Genomic DNA, 14,325 nt, shown 5'->3' with positions numbered 1-14,325 from the left:
CGATATTTATATCAGACATTTGCCAAAACACTCACGATATCTGCAACAACGTTGAATCAATACTATTTAAAATAGATATCAATGTTTGTCGAAAGTTTTGCATAGAAAAATATACGCAAGCATTCACAAAAACATGAGTGTGCTAAATGTACGCAGCAAAACCTGGTATTACCGACCTACTCATCTGATCTACAAAATGTTTGCACAATCCATCTTTTCAAATATCTGTGTTTGTCGTTTAAATAGGTAAAATATGAAGTAAATATTCAATTATAGTTAATATATCAGATGTGAAATTATTGTATCAAAATTATTATTTAATTATTGTATAAAACCATATTAAAAGAGATTGTTCATGATCGTATAATAGCATATATTTTGATGTGACTATGTTTACGTCCACCGACCACATGTTTGTGTTCAGGCACAAGAGCTGGAGTACAAACCCCACATGACATAATCAAACGCGATTCACCACATTATTACGGTGTAACTCTTCCACATATATAATTGTTGTATGAAACGTTCAAGTTATAGCTGAAAGAGAGTAAGAAACACCACAACAATCAAAGAAAGCTTAGAAAGAACTCACATGTGCTGAGAGTATTGAAGACACATTACAAATTAATTCAAAATTACTTGTACCTGAGATATTGATGGAAAAAATGAAAACTAATTATGTCAATCAGGTAACTAATATGAACAGAACATTATGAATTATTATGCTAATTAGAGAATTAATATGAACAAATTTTAACCCAAAATTAATCAGGTCTCTCTATTGTCCTAGAGCATTTATATACCAAATGTGATGATCAGTAATTGAAATATCAGTGTTAATTAATTATGTTAATTAGGTGAATAATAAGCGTAAATATTTACCAAAAACTAATTAGGTTTCTGCATAGTTCTAGATTCATTGAAATGTGATGATGAGTATTCTTTAAAAGTTTCATTAAAATCCAATTCGTGGTTCTTTATATATCAGTGGAACATTCATAGAAACAATTAACTAATCATGCAAATTAGGTAATTAATATCCACAATTATTTACCCTATAAATAATCTGCACAGTCCTTAAGTAACTATGTACCAAGTTTCATTGAAATGTGATGATTACTACCTGGAATATCAAAAGCTGAAAATTAATTAATTATGCAAATTAGGTAATTAATATGTACTGATATTACCCTCAAAAAATATCAGGTTTGTGCAGTGTCCTATGACATCTATGTACCATTGAAATGTGATGAATACTACTTGAAATATCAAAAGCTAAAAAATAATTAATTATGCAAATTAGGTAATTAATATGTACTGATATTACCCTAAAAATTATCAGGTTTGTGCAGTTTGTGAATTAGTTTGGAGCATCTATGTGTCAAGTTTTATCAGAATCCAATTAGTGGTTCTTTAGATATCAGTGGAACAGTCATGGAATAGCTAAAATCAGGCAATTATCTTGCAAATTAGGTAATTAATATGCATGGATTTTTACCCAATCCTAATCAAATCTGCCCAGAGCATCTATGCACAAAGTTTCATCAAAAAACAATGTATGGTTCTTGATCAGTCTGATTAAAATAAGATCCTAGTTTGGGCTTTTATTTATTTTATTTATTTATGTTGTTGTTGTTGTTGTTGTTGTTGTTGTTGTTGTTGTTAATATAATATCATTCATATTTTTTTCATATATTTTACAATTTAAAAAAAAAAATATTTGCTGGTATTTTTTTTAAGTTTTGGTAATCGCGAAAGCCCACGGGGATCTGACCAACTACCTATACAAATCGCGTTCAAGTACCTCTCCGCTGACGGGATTAGTCAACCAATCACAGAGCGCCTTACGAAAACATGGTGATGCACTTTGCGCGTGCGCATGAAGTGATCACAAAAAAAAAATTAAAAAAAAATGGCGGCGCTTACCGGCTAATCGAGCGAGAAACTCGAACAAATAATTGACCATGAGGTGAGTATTTGTTGAATATGACATGTTTCCTATTATGATTGAACTATGGCTGGTATTGGTGGCCGTTTAGTCAAGTAACAATATTTATATACGCGAAAATGCGTACTCGTGTGGATATAAATGAAAACACCAGTGTTATTCACAGGCGCTCGGAACGTTTCATGGATAATAAAAAAATACCTAAAGTAGGATCGGCATACTAGTAGTTAGTCAGTCGCCTGCCACTCATGTTAGTCACATTAACAAGGATACAAGAAGGTTTTGTTTTAATATTGTCGCCTCTTGTCTCATTAATGAAAGACCAAGTCACAGTCCCTCTATCCTCTAATTTACTTGCACAATAGTACTGTCACTGGAAATTGTTTAATTTGACTGATTCATCTCATTTCGAAATCTATACTTCCTGTTATTATTTCAATATCTTGGTGATAAGTTTCTAAGTGATTGATTAATTGATAATTATTTCAGATAGACAGTTTGACTTTGTTGGGATTTAGTGCAAAAATGGCTAGAAATATCCAGTTTGATAGAAAGTTGCCAACCTATATATATGGTACCCCAAAGGAACAAAGTACACCTTCATAGACATGGTACATCAACATCATGGTGATAATGTTGAATTATTGGTAGTTGATGAAGTTAATACTATTCAAAAGTGGTAAGTATATTGCTTGTATGCTTGCTTGTAAAATTTGTATGCATGTTATTTCCATAATTAAAACTAGAGGCATTTTGAGTCTATCTATAATTCTAAACCACTCACTGGATTATGGGAAAGAACTTTCATTGTATATATAAACTGACTAAATTCTTAAGTAAATTTTATGAAATTTTTCAACAATATTAGGATTTGTATCACTATATTAATATACAATTTGTTCATCCTATGTCAGAGATTTTTTTGAGAAACAAGTGAAAAAAAACATTATCTCGATTTTTATTTTATTTTGAGTATCCTGATGGCCCAGTACCGATAATGATAAAACTATGACAAACATGACATGAATCTCTCTAACATCTAAATTTACCATAATTTTTTTAATCAATTTAACAGGGGTGAACAATCTGATGCAAGTAACAAAAGCAGACGAAAGGCACAAGAAGGGGCATCCCGAACTGGGGAACTGAGATTGTTTTTTCCTGGTGTCGAAGTTTTGGCATTAACAGCAACAGCATCAAAATGTCTGCAAAATCAGATTAAGGAAAGTTTAATTATGCAGACTGCAAAGTTGTAAATGTTTGCCCAAACAGAGATAACATCAGACTATCTGTTTTGAAGATTCAACGAGATATCCCATCAACATTTTATTGAATGGTCGACAAGCTACGAGAAGATCGACATGAGTCCCCTAGGACAATAGTATACAGTTCATCTATTGATCAACAGGAACACTTTATCATTTTTTAAAGGAGGAATGCTCTCAATCAGTTGATTATATGGGCATGTACCACAGCGAGACGGATAATACAGTCCAAGAATCGCACTTACAAGAGTTAACTAAATTATCTACTTCTAATTTGAAGATTATTTTTTGTACAACAGCTCTTGGTATGGGCATTGGCATGAAATCAACATACCATGTACTTCACTATGGGCCATCATTTGATCTCGAGAGCTATATACAAGAATCTGGCAGAGATGGTAAACCATCTAATGCCGTGTTATTTTATCACGGTGGAATGTTACGCAACATTTGTCCAAAACTAAAAAGTTATGTCAAAAATGATACTCTCTGTAGGAGAGTTAAATTTTTTGAAGATTTTACATCCAGTAAAATCTTAAGTGTTTTAAAAACCAAGGAATCACATCACAACTGCTGTGATATATGTGAGCGGATCTGTTCTTGTAGTAATTGCGACTTTCATGCTAACTGTGTAGACAAATATATGGCCCATTACTGTGCCGATACAGAGAGTGATGAGTCATCAGATGACATGTGCAGCTTAGAATCGGATGCTGTATTGGCAGATTAATCACAGTCTTCATGTTCTAATGAAAGTTTGGAAGCAGACCAAACTGAATAAATCAATGTACATGTACATATCACTTTGTTGATCATGTATGCATTTAAAATCAGAGTAAAAAAAAACACCCATTAATGTAATGTAATCATTAATGTAAATAAATAATTGTTTATTACAAATTATACGATTCATTTATGGCTCAAGTGTGAGTTTAAGGTGTGTTCCAGAAAATTATCTTGTGAACAAATCAAAGGATTTGCACCAAATTTGATAGGGATATTATACATTGATGTATCTACATAGCATTACTGTTCGGGATAATTTACTCGTGTAAATTAGCTAGTTTGCAAATTATTTTTACATCATGACCACCTCCAATTTGTATTCTGAGCTTTTACAAGCTTGTCATTAAAACCCATGCAAATCACACATGGATGATGACAAAAATAACAAAGCCTTTTATTTCTATAGTGCTAAATGTGACATACAAAAAAGAATTAAAAACAGCTATAGAAAAGGGGGCAACAAGAAGCATTGCCACCTATATACATTGTGATGATTTTGGCATGGCAAGGTTCTGGTAAATAAGATACAGAGAAAATAATTGACAAAATAAGTTAAACATTAAATAGATACTAAGTTACTGCAGTTTTTGGATATTGTATTTATCTAACAGACTCTTTACATAGAGGTGTTTACATTTTGTTTGACTATTGCAATATTTAATATAATTTTTGTTAATACTAGTATTCCAAAGTTTGACTCCATAACATGACATACACATTGACTTGAGAGTAGTTCTTCTGTATTTTTACAGAAATCTAAATGTTATTTTGTACTATGGCTGTGTACTTCATGGGTATTTGTAAAGTACTAAAAGATGTTTTCTGAGATTTTTTTATGATAAACAGTATACATTACAAGCATGGTTCTTAATTCAATTAGATTATATACATTATGACAATATAAGGGTTAAATACAGATTTTTAAGTATAGATGAGTCTAACAGGTATTTTAATTTGTAAAGAATACATATGTTTTTAGCAACTTTAATCTGAATATTTTTCACGTGTTCTTTCTACTGGAATTTACAGTCCAGTTCTACACATAAGAATTTAGTATGATACAAAATTGCCGCTACTACGATTTAAGCCAACCCTGTATAACTAGTGTCATTTATAAGCATTAATTCCTGCTAGATTTCGGCAGAGACCTTTTGTCTTTTAAGTTATAATGATTTCGGCAACCAATCACATACTAAAATCGCCTATGAATGTTTCGTTCGGGACGACGTCAACAAATCGATGTCGGATAAAAAACTTAATTCCTTTAGTTTTTTCAAACCCCCCACTGAAACTTAATTGATAAATATTGGTCATGGCGTCAGACTACATTCACCATTAAATACAAATTCAGTGATAACCGGACAGTAGTATGGCATAGTAGTTGGTTGTCGGGTGGGTGTAAAAAGACTTTAGAAATGCACCTCATTTGACGCACATATTTACTCTTGGACCAAATCATTTTGTCGTCTTGGAAGCTTTTTTCATTTTCTGTTATGTCTGTCTATGATTGAATAGAAAAAAACGAGATACAAATACTCCAAGATTGTTTTACTTCATTAAAAAATAAAATCGTTTTTGTAGGATGGAAACTTTTTGAGGTCAAAACCCCCCCACCCCCAAACTAAAGCAAATAAGTTTTTTTATCCGACATCGATCTTTTGACGTCGTCCCTTACGGCACGGAAATCTTACAATCAAATCAATAATTCATATCGTTAATCATTTTCTAAGCTAAAAACTAGTGAATGGCAGCTCAAAAAACAAGGCACGTGAATAGTTACTGAAATCGATAGCGATAACTTACGTATTTGCACTGTTCAATGTAACTTAGTATACGTCTTCCGAAAAAATACAGCAGGAAAACAAGTCCACCATTGTTCATCTGTTTGTTTGTTGTGTCGCTTCTCCTGCTCTAGAAAGTGATTTGTAACACGAGTTCTGATTGGTTGTTGATTCTACGAGACTTGAACGCGATTTGTATAGGTAGTTGGTCAGATCCTTGTGGGCTTTCGCGATTACCAAAACTTAAAAAAAATACCAGCAAATATTTTTTTTTTAAAAATAGTAAAATATATGAAAAAAATATGAATGATATTATATTAACCAAAAAAAAAAAAAAAAAATAAATAAAAGCCCAAACTAGGAGCTTATTTTAATCAGAGTGGGTTCTTGATATATCGATGGAACACACACACGCACACAAACACAGACATACACACTAACTGCAAAGACTCCCTATTTGTGCTTCGCACACGGAAGTCAAAAAGCGAACATTACTGCACTTGAAATTGGCGTTTAGGCAATGAACCTTCAGTACAGTTTGAAAAGTGTCGAAACTTGTACTCCAAAGCTTTATTCAATAATGCTACTAATATCGCCACAATGCACGTTACTGTTTAGATTACCCACTGTCATTGATTATCGCTGTATAAATAGTTGAATTTAAAAGAATCAGCAGTCTAATACACGATCATTTCTTGCACTCTCAATGGTTAGATGTCAATCCGCAATTGTCAAGAATGATTTCCAATTTCGGATAATTTATTCTGGCATCTGATATTTGTAATTGTATTTTGTTAGAATGAATAAAAATAGTGTGTGGGAGGTATAAACAAACGATGCAGTAAGACTATGTGGCCATGGCTTAAAAACTATGTTTAAACCCACTCAATTAACATAGCTGATTATTCAAAATTAACAACATAAGTCAATCAAGCCAATTGTTACATACCCTGTGTTATATCCACCCCGTTATGACAACACAATTTACGACACCACTTATGATTTATATTGTTCAATAAACGTAATAATAAAAACAAACCCCAATTTAAGGGTCAATAGAATCATCTTCTATTTTTAAAGGACACGTCACTATTCATTTCACACTTATCAATCCATTAAAAGTGATGAGTTTTAAAAGCAAAATCAGTTATATGTATATTAGTAAAACGAAACACTGTGTTGAGCTGAGCTAATGAAATACTTGAAACAGATATAGAATATACTGTCACTAGCTGAAATATTTCTGTATAACAGTATTAATATTTATAATAATAACATATTAATCACATTTATATTTAATGCTAGGCCGAGTGTTATTTTCTGTGCTAGTACTGCTATTCTAATTACATTATTTTGCAATTTGTCAATATACAATCAACATTATTAAATATAAAAAACAAATACTCAAAACACGAAATGACCCAAATATCTGTACTTGTTATTCATTTGTTTGCCCTCTTCAGTTGTCACTGTAGTGCTCAAGAAACACTTTTACTCTAAATATATTTTCCCTGAACTGTACTGGAAGCATCTACAATAAAATGCTTCTTGTGTCGAACGAATGTATAATATAACTTGCGATTATTGTTAACGCTCATTTTAATATGAACTAAGCTCAAGCTCATCAACATACCGTATTAGTGCTATATATTCACTACAGGGCATGCTTATTTTTGACAGTATTAAACATAATGCATGTTGTTCATTGTAGCTAAGTCTAATTGACAGTGTCACGTATACTTTGCTCATTTATACATAATGTCTGAATAATTCAACCCTTATAAACTGTGTTGTGTTTCTAATCTACATTTCCCCGAGATACTTTATTTCCCATGACCATTGTAGTTTATCGTTCTACCACTTAAGGTAGAATGCTAGTTTTTTGTTGTATATTTATTCTGTGTCAAAATCTGGGTATTAGTATTGGTCAACAGTAATGTGAAGTTTTTTGGTTCACTGTTAATCTTATCTTTGAAAAAAATAAATAAAACCATACGAATAAAATTCCGTGTTAGCAGTAATTTTCATAGACGCCGATGAAAACACATTTGCAAGTTAAAAAAAAAATACCAAAATATTGTCAATTTTTAGATACTTCTAGACAGCAAAAAGGTACCTTGTGAGATCCTATTTATTTTTCACTACATGTCACCAAGAAAAAAATCATAGATATTGAGATATATTCTGACCATTGTTGAAGTGTTCTAAAACAGACAAAACGTATGAACTAAGTACGGTGACTCCATATTTTTATTTCGTTTTCTTAATATGTACCACTTGACATATCAAATAAGTAAAAGTAAAGAAAATCACAATAATTTTACGTTTGTGTGGCGCTCTACCTTAATAAGACTTATATTCTAAATGTTAGTTAATTCAACTATACGACATCATTATATTATGTATTATCTACTGTTTCCCCAAGTGGTTTGGATGATAACATTGCTGGTAATCTTACTATGTCATAATACTCATTATACGTAAAACTACATTATAAGCAACAGCTATCCTTATTAAAAAAATATACACACGAGACTTCAAGCTATGAAAAGTTACTACATACTGTATATGGATATGTGATTCCAACGGCTCTCGTGGCACAAGATCGCATAATAACGAGACCCAGAGTGGCTTTAATTCCGCTGTTATAATAGAGTTCAATTTGTACAAGAATTTTAACCGGTATATTCTACCTAGTTGAAAACGCCCATGTAATTCATTTTATAAACACTTTGAATATCAGACATTGCAATTGTAATGTTCTTTCCATGTCAGCCTTCTATATATATCACAGATTTATAGCGTCTTCTCAAACACTATGGTCGACGGTGTGCACTGTTTGAGCTTGCGTCTGTTCTGAGCTTCCTGGTAGTATTTTAGTTGTTTTCTTGCAGAACACAATTTGCAACCCATCTCTGAATTGCTTGTTTTTAAATGAATAAATCATTGGATTGAGACACGAGTTGCAGAATGCAAGGATTATAAAAAATTGATAGTACGTGGCATAGTGATCCAGTGGTGCGCCATAGTTGAACGCTAAAAATAACGTCTGATTTGGTGCCCAACACACTGTGAATGTTATCACCACAATAAATAACATTTTTACCACTTTTTCCCGCGCCTTCAAGAGGGAATAGGCCGGGCTGTTGTTTTCGTTGCGAGACAGCATAGATTTGGCATGCTGCTTCAAAAACACGAGGATTCTTGTGTAAACAATCAACAGAATGATTACAGGAATGAGAAACGATGCAAGGTAGAGTAGAACGCCAACAGCCAGTCGGTAATTCTCATTGGGCCACCAGATTACACATGACCGGAGAGTGTAATCGTATGGAAATATGTAAAAAGCCAGGCTTTCTACAGTTGCGGCGCACAGCCAGACGATGAGTATGAATATAAGACAATTACGTTTAGTGAATATCTTCTTGTGCTTGGTCGACATCACAATAGCAAAATAGCGCTCAATGGTAACAGCAACAAGATTAAAAACTGAAGCCTTGAAGCTGATCCACAAGAAGGCGGTGGAGTAGATGACTCGGCAGTAGAGCTCCCCGGCTAGATTCGGTGGAATGTAACTCGGGATTGGAAAGGGTAGAATTGTCAATGAGGAGATAAAATCGGCGCAGGCCAAACTGATTATAAAATAATTGGTCGTTGTTCTAAGCCTCTTTACACTGGTAAAAACTACAATAACCAAAAGATTCCCGACGACTCCAAGAATAGACAAGATAACCTTGCATATCTCTACCCATCCAAACAGGTTGGTAACGTTCATGGGTGGTTCAGTAGTGGTGATGTTATAGTTATAAATAATCGTACTGTTCGCCATTATGAAGTATTCACTCGATATCACCTGAAGCAAAATATAAGTAACAATACCATTAGCTTATACACGTAGAGAATAGTTATAGCAATGAATTATTAAGTATGTTAATGTTAAAACAACAGTGATTGAACAAATAATATTCTTCACACGCGATGTATACGTCACGGGGGAACTATAAGGAATATGACGGAATATGTGATGCTTTCATATACACTAACATGTATTGAGAAAAGATTTTTTTAAAAAGTACTACACATTTTTGACGCATGGCTGAGTGAAAAATTCCATCAAACACGTAATAACAGTAAACACTTGGTAATTGTTGACACATCTAAGATCTTTTCGCATAGTCACATTTATGTTCAGTCCTTTTTTGCATGTTCATTGTAGTCTGTGTTCTCCGACATTTTCTTCACAGATTAATAATTTAGATTGAATATGATGTATATACCTTATTGTATGACACACCATAATTGTTTGATAACGCTGCTTTATTTGACAAAGCTACGAAGCCTGCTTCTGACTCTACTCGTACATATCTTAAAACCAGATCCCCAGCTACAACTATGAATTAACATGGTTCTGCACGTACTCCACGATGAAATTTGAATGAACTATCGTACGTAGAAATTGGATAGAATGTAAGCCACTTGAACGATTTATAGATTTATAGATGCTTTCTACATTGTTTCGATATTTAGAATAATATAAACCGCTATTCGCACAATAATCTCATGCTTATCTCAAGTCTAACCTTCCTTATCTCTTCTTCCCTTCACCGCTTAAACTAGTGAGATTATTTAAAAAAAAAACGGAATAAGCATGACGTATGGCTTAAGCAATTGTGGGAGTACATTGTATTTTCGTTGTTGAATGATCCCATTGACACTAATTGACGATCTAAACTGACACCTTCCCTGCAAGTTCAGACTAACAAAAGTTATACACATTCAGCTCCAGTAAAACCGATTACAGGCATGCAACATAGTCGTGCATAAAATATAAATACGAATTTGTGTGTTGATAGTCCACATAATTATTTATATACATCGAAAAATGCATACACGTTTTTCAAATAAGTGTAACATTTAATATTACTGGCATAGTAATCAATTTAATTGGCATTAGTGTAGATCTCAATCCCAAAAAGTAAGATGAACCCACATTTTGTAAAATGATCGACATCCCCTACCTGGATTAAAAGTCTCTTTTAGAAAAAAACGGAGAATTATAAATTGTATGAAGGGATTAATAAAAAAATAATATAGTTTAGTCGGTTTATGAATTCCCATCTATAATCGCAACTAATTCGTGCCCAATGTTCATGAAAATGAACAAAAATGTATAACCAATCTTTTCAACGCCAAGCATAATAGGATTACAATTCCTTTTTATGTGTAATGGAAGACGAGAACATCTCAGAATCTAATAAAAAAAAATATATTTTAGCATCTGTGTCCACCAGGGTTTATATTACTATATGTCAGTAATTTCCTATATGAAGTGACGTCATGTGATATTTATAGTCCATCACAACTAAACACATACCTCGGAGCCAGTTTATTACATTTTAAATATTGAGGGAATACAAAAAATAAAAGACGAAATATATGTCATTAGATCAAATTTATATACATTGACATACATGTGCAAGGTGGTGATAAATTATTTATGCACAAGGACATTGGTTTGACATTATTGGAAACTGTCCGATGATTATTGATAATTCGTATACTAAAGTTACGACATTTATATATATCTATATGAATGTACCAGTCATAGTCGTTGGTCAACATTGGTCGAATGATCGTTTGATAAATAATGATATTGTGTTGCCCACAGCGTAATTTTTGCCTCCAACATCATTTTTTTGTACCACTGGACTCGGATGTCATAACATCCGGGACACATACAGTTTTACGAACAATGAAAGGGTGGATGACACTGCGCATTGTCCTTGGCTTCAGTCAATATCAACATTTATTTAGATCTGGATGATACGTGTGACGTCATTCGCTAGTACTATCTACGAACTGAAGATTATTTAATAATACAGCCCACGACCAAATAGCAACCAGCTTTACGAATAAGTGGTTTCAGATGATAATCTTTTTAATTCCAACCAGCTCCGAGTATCAGATTGACAGAGCAACTGTGCTTTTACGGAGCTACACTTTGTGTACTTGTTTTTGTTTTGTCTAAGGGTGATGGACTCGCATTTGCATTTGCCGTCGATGGTTTTCGAAATCGGTGCAATAGTTAATTAGCGATATTTTGTTCAAAATAAACTTCCAATCGTCATTGGTATGAGTTCATGTCATTGCACTATCCAAATAATTGTTGTTTTCAGTCTGATATATAGCACAACAATTTGTTTTTCTGCGCGTTCTGTTTGATCACACAGAGATAATGCTTATCCGTCATATCGTTACATTTGAGCATGGAATAGAAACTATAGACATATCAGTCTAAACACCATCATCCTCATGAATATTCCATTCTAAGGAACTGTTTTAGTTCGTTTCAAAACACAATAGCAGGATTAGTAAAAAAAGAGATGAAACACAATATCTTAATATTGTATACTATGGATAAATCTCTCGTACGTAAAATGCGATTTGTATTATTGAGTTGTTTAGTTGACTATTGAAACATGAATCATTATGAGTGATCTTTTTAGCCAATTACTCATTTTATGTATGGCAATATTACTCCAGTATATAATATGCGAATATGATTAAACTTCCAAGTGCCTATACCGTACAGATCATTCATACATACCTTAGTAATTATTAAATAGTTCTATTATTAAAAAAAATAATAGAGTATAAAAATGTGAGCAGAATCGACGCATAATGTAAGCAGGGCGTTTAAGAGCTAAACAACGTGAACACAATTAACATCCGAGTAAAGCGCATTGTATAGTTGTATATACAATAATGTCGTCTGAACATTAGTTTTACATTCCGAGCACCACATCTCCACGAGAACCTAGAAACCTAAAAATTGGGCATGTGATAAATGAATGATCCATCGATAATGACACTTAGTTTGACGTCAGCAGACACTCCTGATTTTCGCAAGTAGAGTAGCATCAATCGTCTCACAACGCTTGGATTGACACTAAAAGTGAGGTTATCACTTCTGACGTGTACGAGTATATATAAATAAAATATACTTTAATAGACCATTTTTCGTTCACTGCGAGAATCACGCGTTATGTGTGAAATCGAACGTAAAAACAGGACAAACAAAGGTCATAGCTTCGTAGTGGCGTCAAACATCGCGTGGGATTCGACAAACGCGAAAGTATTTTGGGGACATTTCCATGCTTAATAATGTGCTGTCCACATTTGATGATAGGCAATTTTGATTAAGTAAGGGTATTCGGAAGGAATATTCCTCTGTCGATGATCGGCCGGTCGATGTGAGCTACGAAATAAAGAAATTCGAGTTGAAAATCAAATCGTTCGACCTTTACAGCAGACGTTCGACGCGCGTCTTTCATGCATCTCGCGAGATCTCGCAATTGTACGGAAAATCACCTATTTATGCTTAGATGTGTAACAACACGAAACGAAGCGTTAATGAAACATTGACATTTGTTTTAATCATGCTTTGAAGAATCACAATTGTTAATACACTATTTGGCACGTTTTATTTACTTTTGTTAATAGGTCCACGGTATGTGATTTACAATTGTGTGGTACTGACAAAGACTGTAAGACAAATGATATTCATTAATATCTCCTCAGGTATATGACCCAAGTATGAACTCATGTTTCGTGTAATAAATAATGAAGAACTCTAATGTACAAAAGCTGTCACAGTTTATTACAGCTGTGCAGCAATTTTGATAAAAAATTGTAAACATTCTCAAGATAACTCGGAATATACATTGGTTCTGACACGCCATGTTACCCTGCGGGAAATTTAAAAAAAAAAAAAACCTATAAAAATGTAATAAAACGTCTGAACGAACATTGAAGATATTTGTTCATCTAATCAAAGTTGTCTATCTGACCATTAATATCAACGTTGAAACAAAGTAGCTTTTAACATAAATTTTTATACATTTTACCGTGTTCTGTATTTTATATTAAAAATAACACGATCAAAGTAGATCTTAAATCGTTTTCGAACAAACTATAGTATATGCATATGGTCCTCGAGATCTCATTGGAATCGAGAAATCACGAGACTTACTCTTTCCTCTCAAATGGGGCGTCTGGTCTGTGCAACCATGCATGCAGCATATGTTTAAAGCCATAAATATCGGAAAATTGCCTGTTGTTTCGGACAATGTATTGTTTTTCCGGAATTATCCTGACAACAGATGACTAGGACTTTGTTTAACTGTGCAAGGTGAATTATGCCGAGAAAACGCCCACACCCACGACCTTTACAACATAAGTCAATTCACCCACCTTCTGTGATCTGTGATTCGACAATGAAAATTTCCACTCATAAATCGTGTATCCTTATTTAAAACATTAATCATTCGTGATATTCCATGCTCGAAGTACTCGTAATTGTTAGGTTTTGACTCGTCGTTTCGTGGAAACTCGTCAACATGTCAAGATCACTTGAATGCAAAGCGACATCACGAGATTGTAGAATAATGAATTTGTTCGTGTGTTCTCTCGGACTTGGATGTTTACACTGTAGAAGTATTGTGAACAACACTCAGACACGCGCGGATGTACGTGGTATTGTTCA

The 14,325-nt window shown here is 33.4% G+C and overlaps 2 protein-coding genes across 2 annotated transcripts; one reads left to right on the top strand and one right to left on the bottom strand.

The window, feature by feature from the left end:
- Positions 1 to 3,412: 3,412 nt before the first annotated feature.
- On the top strand, positions 3,413 to 3,943 carry LOC146747538 (uncharacterized). The gene has a single exon (XM_085497342.1). It carries the CDS (start codon positions 3,413 to 3,415, stop codon positions 3,941 to 3,943), a length of 531 nt encoding a protein of 176 aa, XP_085353468.1.
- Positions 3,944 to 8,012: 4,069 nt separating this feature from the next.
- Positions 8,013 to 9,609, bottom strand: LOC144356179 (galanin receptor type 1-like). The gene has a single exon (XM_085497341.1). The coding sequence runs from the start codon at positions 9,607 to 9,609 to the stop codon at positions 8,590 to 8,592; it is 1,020 nt and encodes a 339-aa protein (XP_085353467.1). The 3' UTR covers positions 8,013 to 8,589.
- Between the last annotated feature and the right edge of the window lie 4,716 nt (positions 9,610 to 14,325).

Source organism: Saccoglossus kowalevskii, chromosome 3 (assembly GCF_978046115.1).
Source record: "Saccoglossus kowalevskii chromosome 3, keSacKowa6.1, whole genome shotgun sequence".
In the NCBI taxonomy this organism is placed as follows: Eukaryota; Metazoa; Hemichordata; class Enteropneusta; family Harrimaniidae; genus Saccoglossus; species Saccoglossus kowalevskii.
This window is presented reverse-complemented; position numbering and strand designations above follow the sequence as displayed.